Consider the following 6,001-nt stretch of genomic DNA (forward strand, 5'->3'; position numbering starts at 1 on the left):
AATTTATTGCTTTAAGAGATAAATTAATGTTCGTCAACCAATATCTTTACTTCTACATACATATATGACGTAATATCTTAAACAGACAAACTGATAACATTTGTTAACATTTCTTTGATGTTTGGCCTTCAGTAATTTATGATAAACTTTTAAATCTACTCACATAGATAATATATAATTGAAATATTGTTAGTAGTTAAATTATATATTATACAAAACTGTTTTGTTGTACAATCAAAGTGCTCTCATAGTAGTTTAACGATTCTCACTTGACTATACATACGTGAATCAGCCTATCTGTCTATATATTCATAAATATTGTTGAATTGTTATCACAAATCTTATCCTACCCTTGCCTGTTACTGATAATAGAATGTTGTTGTGTTTTTTTTTTTTTTTTGTTTCTTGTTGATAATTTACCGCTATTGGCAAAAATGTGAAAAATGATTGGATTGACAATTGTTGCTCATACGTAATTTGGACCTCGCGCGGTAATATTCACAACGGTTGGATAATTGGGTTTTCGAATATTTTGGAGTTACTTAGTGATATTTTACTTTTATAATAATGCAATTCCGAAGTTTAATTTTATTTGTGTTGGTGATTGGTTTTGAAAAATGTAAGCAACCCTTAAGTTTAAAACAAAAAATTAAAAATGTCTTAAAAATTGTGTTCTGAAATGAAATAATAATGAAAAAAGAAAAAATAAATGTGTGTATCTATATAATACACACCTTTAATAGTGCTATATACCTGTTGAAAAGCTACAAAAATGAACAACCGTTAGAACAATTAAAAAATATTTAAGTAAAAATATTTTAATATAATATCTCAAATATATGTATGTATATACACAAATCTACAGAGAAAGTGACATCATAAAACTTACAAGTGAACTTAATTTTACAGCTTTTAATCAAAATATATTGTTGCAATATTATAATTAATTGAAAATTGATAAAACATGAAAAAACATTATTCACCGCTGCACCAAAGCTTTAATACCCTTCTCAAATAAAAAAGTTTTCATACCCAAACTTTACTTTTATCGGTCAGTTTGTATAACAGATATATGCTATAGTAGTCCGATCTAAAAAACTTTGTTTAGAGATTTTAGTTTAGTTTAGACAAAAGTCCATCCAAAATTTCGTGAAGTTATCTTGTCAAATAAAAAAGTTTTCCATATAAGGACTTGGTTTTGATCGTTCAGTTTGTATGGCAGCTATAAGCTATGGTGGTTCGATCTAAATAATTTGTTCGAATATTGTAGCGTTGGACAATAATCCATCCAAAATTTCGTGAAGATATCTTGTCAAATAAATAAGTTTTCCATACAAATACTTTCGTTTTCCGACGTTTCCTTCTGGGTGTGACAAACTTCATAGCAAAGGCTTGTACAAATTATAAAAAGTACTGACAACTGCAATATTATATGACAAGTAATCAATAGGTGAAACACTTTGAAATACGTTATTGAATGTACTATCTTATCAACAGCAGCAAATACATTAGCAAAAACGTATCAATATTTTTCATACCGTATAAATACATACATATATACATTCTATATATGTGCAATTGTGCAACGTATCATTCAACGCTGTTATTGGATTTTTTATCAAAATCAATAACTTGGGATAGCATTCTACATTCTTCATTAGCAGCAAAACGTGCCAATTCAAATTAGAACTTTTCTGCATAAAACATCACACATACATTTTAACATACTTTAGTTGACGCACTTGAGTTCTGAGGATCACTAGAAATATACTTGCCCATTTATTCGAATTTTTAATATAATTGCTGCCAATATAACTCAATATTTTTCAATATAACAGTATATTTCATTTTAATAGTGGCTATTATTTCTAACTATCGCGATTACAAAATTTACAAATCTTTGATTTCGGAGGTAAATACTAATACCGAAAATGTTGGTTCACGGTTAATAAATATATGTATGAATGTTTGTATAATCGAAGAAGAAATGCGTTAAATGACTAGAAATGAACACCATTAACGGAAAGTGTTCTCTTTTGATAAAAAATATAGTATTTTTAAATTTATTTACTTAAACGGATAACGAATGATACTTAAACATTTTGGAAAGACAACTAAGCTTGTGCAATGTTTGCTATATACATTTTAAATTCTTAAAAGGACAAAAAGTTAATATTATTTTTTCAGCTTACTCACAGAATGATTCGAAATTGGATCCACGTATCATAAATGGCATAACGGCACCTGTATCGAGAACCAAATTTCAAGTATCTATACGACTGAAGATATATGATCGGATATTTGGAAACGGACATATATGTGGTGGTTCATTAATCGGGCCAAATAAAGTTGTAACGGCAGCACATTGTTTATATGAGTAAGTAATTGACCTTTTAACAAATTTAAATTAAATTTAAAAATAATAATATAATTTGAAGTTTAGTAGATCGTATTGCTTTAAACTAACTAACATATGACTTTAACTTTGGTTACACCGAAGCCATAATTCCCTTCTTAAAAACAAAAAAAAATCCGAAGAAGAACTTGTTTTGAACGGTCAATTTGCATGGCAGCTATAGTGGTCCGTTCTGAACAATTTTTTCGGAGATTTTATAGTTGCCTTAGGCAATAATCTGAGCCAAATGTTATAAAGATATCTTGTTAAAAGAAAAAGTTTTCCTTACTAAAATTTGATTCCGATCGTTTAATTTGTATGGTAGCTATTTGTTATAGTGGTCCGATCTACATCTACATCTACATGCACATATACATATATAGATGGGTGCATTTATATGTATATTAAAAAGCAATTTTATCTAATTTCAGTTCAGATAAGAAGCGTTATCGGAAGGCGCGCGAATTTGTAGTTGTAATGGGCACACAAAATCGTTTTACACGTGTCAATGGTACTATTGTTTCAGATGTAAGTTCGATTGCTTATACGAACTCCTTTAGTTTGAATACAATGCGTGATGATGTTGGAGTTATGTTCTTAAAGTCGGGACTACCAGTGAATAAAACTCATTTGACTATATCTCCGATTGCACTGAGTAATTCGTCAATTGCGCCGAGAACTCTATGTCAGGTGTCGGGTTGGGGTAAAACTATAACGGTATGCAATTTATATCTTAATTAGTATATTCTTTAACTAAAATCTTGCATTATTATTTCCGCACAGGGTGTGCTATCGAACGAATTAATGATGGCTAATGTAAGCATTATACAACAAAACATTTGTAGAAACTCATACGGAAGCGGTATTGTTGAAGGCATGTTATGCGCCGGATACTTAGCGGGTGGCACCGACTCGTGTCAAGGCGACTCCGGTGGTCCGCTGGTTTGTAACAATGAGCTGGTCGGTATTGTGTCTTGGGGCAATGGTTGTGCGCAACGCGGATACCCTGGGATTTACACGAATGTTAGCTACTATCGTAATTGGATTGATAGTCGCAATTCTTCAGCGCAAGTGGGTTTTAAATTTGGTTTCCTATCGATAAGCTTTACAATGGCTATAGGTTACTTATTTTAATGATAATAATAAACGACTTTATTTATGTATATACATAAGTAGGATTTTATATTTTCATAGTAATTATTTATATATATGTATATGTATGTAAATATATATATTTTTAAATCTTTACAAACAATTTTGTTTACATTTAATAGTATACTATACATTTGAGCGAACATTACATTAATTGAGCAGTTAATTTGTATATAATATAATATATTAATTTTTAACAACATTGGCACCTCTTTTTATTTAGTTTATTAATTTCACAAATTCACATATTTAAATACACATTTATTAAAATTATTGTACAAAACAGCTTTGAGTTAAAATAGAATGACCTATATAATTTCATTTCATCGTCTAACACTTACAATTTCGACTACGTTGTTGCTCCTCCGTTAACTCCATATCCCCATAACCCAAACGTACTGTATTCCCACCACTACTCGGGAGATTTATATTTGGCATGCAACGCGTCTGTGTCATTAATCGTGACAATTCGGAATTGGTAGCTACATTCTCCATACGCAACATGACACGTTCCACCAACAATTCCACAGCTTGTCTTATATTAAAGCCACTGCATGCGCTTGTCTCGATGTAGGGCAGGCCATAACGAGCTGAAAGTGCACGCACTTGCTCATGACTAACAGCGCGCACGGCTTCTAAATCACATTTATTACCGCATAAAACCACATCCGGATCCTCTGAATAGGCATGCATACGTAATTGCTCTAACCAATTGCTGATTTCAAGGAAAGATTTCTCGTTGGTCAAATCGAAGATGAGCAGGAAACCCATTGCATCACGATAGAAGGCAGTGGTCAACGAACGAAAGCGTTCCTGACCGGCAGTATCCCAGAGTTGAAGATGGATACGATGGTTTCGTCCACGATATGTATATATCTAAAGAAGCAGCACATGGAGAGAAACAAAGAGATATATAAATATGTTAATCGTTAAAATGTGAACAAATAAAGCAATATTGATAAGGACTCGAATTATATTCACACATACATATTGTTTTGATTTATATATTGTATGTACATATATATGTCTGTATATATTCATTCAAATAGTTATATTGAATCAAGTATTCACTCTAATTATTAATAGAGCGAATTATCTGAGTCACCCTGCAAATCGTAGATCATTTATTTACGTATTTGACAGTTTGAAATTAAATTGAGCTATTCTTCAACTATTTAGTGTTAAGTAATTCAAACATATTTTATTGTGAAAAATTTTAAGTTTTTAGTGTTTTTTATGCAATTAATTAGTGATATTTCAAATAAGCGTATGTTAAATTACAAATATATAATGAATTCAAGCGAAATATAACAAGTTAATTTCAAGTACTCACCAATCGTTTCTCCCGGAAATCAATGCCCACCGTTGATATAAATTGTGAATGAAATTGACCATCAGTATACTGATATAGAAAACTTGTTTTGCCTACTCCAGAATCGCCGAGTGCAAGAAATTTCATCAAAAAATCATAATCAATATTTGCCATTGCCATTCCTTGTATTATTCTTGCTGAATAACTGAATCCTTTGCCTCACGTCACAGATACTTTTTTGTTTACAATGAACCAATATATAGTAACTAACTATTTGCAGAGTCTCTTCACTATCTACTAGTTTTATATTAAGACCATTGCACACATATGTATATACATACTGGAAATATAATCTCCTTGTTAGTGTTGCTCAAGATGTCCTTCTGAAAGTGGAAAAATAAACAAGAACAATGAAGACCGCTCGCTTGTTTCTGTAGCATTAACAACAACAGGTAAGTGTTATTTTAGATGAATAATGCATGACGACAAAGTAGCGTCCAATTATTTCTCTCTTGAATGTGAAACCAGCTCCTACTCCTTAACCTACTCCTTTTTTTTTATACAAAAGGGGGCATTTTACAAATAATAATACGCAAGGAAAAAAATAAAAAGCAAAAACATGCAAAATAGCATATTCTTCAAAACGTCAGCTCATTCATAAATATGACTTGAGGCTTAGTAGGTAAAAAGCTTTAAACGTGATAGCAATTTAGCAATTAATATAAATATTTAATTCTTTAGTAAAATTACAATGGCTTTTGAACAAGATATTATATTTACGGTTATGGTGTATCTTAATAACATATGTATTTTCAAAAGTCAAGGATGCAGAGCTTATTATACACTTGTGGTAAGTCTTATAAGAAGCAATGATGAAAATAGAAAAAACGTTAACTTGGGCTGAACCGAAGCTGTAATACACTTCACATGAGCATTCCTTGTATTAGGGTATAAAAAGGGTAAACAAAAATATTTATCTTGATCCGATCTCACCAACATGTTTTTGTTACAATCTACAAAGACGTGGATAATGATCGTGAAGATAATTTGTCAAATAAAAAAGGTTTTTATACAAGGACTTGATTATTCCATACAAATACTTGAAATTGATCGGCCAGTTTGTATGGCAGCTACATCTTATA

At 30.9% G+C, this 6,001-nt stretch overlaps 2 protein-coding genes across 3 annotated transcripts; one reads left to right on the top strand and one right to left on the bottom strand.

Moving 5' to 3' along the window:
* Window positions 1-449: 449 nt before the first annotated feature.
* On the top strand, window positions 450-5,132 carry LOC106617148 (trypsin-1). Of its 2 annotated transcripts, XR_011396641.1 has the most exons (5): window positions 450-619; window positions 2,188-2,377; window positions 2,827-3,112; window positions 3,179-4,814; window positions 4,874-5,132. XR_011396641.1 is itself a non-coding variant. In XM_014234164.3 (4 exons), exons 1-4 carry the CDS (start codon window positions 568-570, stop codon window positions 3,527-3,529), a joined length of 879 nt encoding a protein of 292 aa, XP_014089639.2. In that variant the 5' UTR covers window positions 450-567; the 3' UTR covers window positions 3,530-5,132. The 2 variants fall into 2 exon arrangements, 1 of the variants encoding a protein (XP_014089639.2); XM_014234164.3 differs by having other exon boundaries at window positions 3,179-5,132.
* On the bottom strand, window positions 3,878-5,039 carry Rab27 (RAS oncogene family member Rab27). Its single transcript, XM_036365058.2, has 2 exons — window positions 4,881-5,039; window positions 3,878-4,423 (listed from the first exon to the last, which is right to left on the bottom strand). The coding sequence occupies exons 1-2, from the start codon at window positions 5,037-5,039 to the stop codon at window positions 3,878-3,880; spliced, it is 705 nt and encodes a 234-aa protein (XP_036220951.1).
* Window positions 5,133-6,001: the final 869 nt, after the last annotated feature.

This window comes from Bactrocera oleae, chromosome 5 (assembly GCF_042242935.1).
Source record: "Bactrocera oleae isolate idBacOlea1 chromosome 5, idBacOlea1, whole genome shotgun sequence".
Taxonomy (NCBI): domain Eukaryota; kingdom Metazoa; phylum Arthropoda; class Insecta; order Diptera; family Tephritidae; genus Bactrocera; species Bactrocera oleae.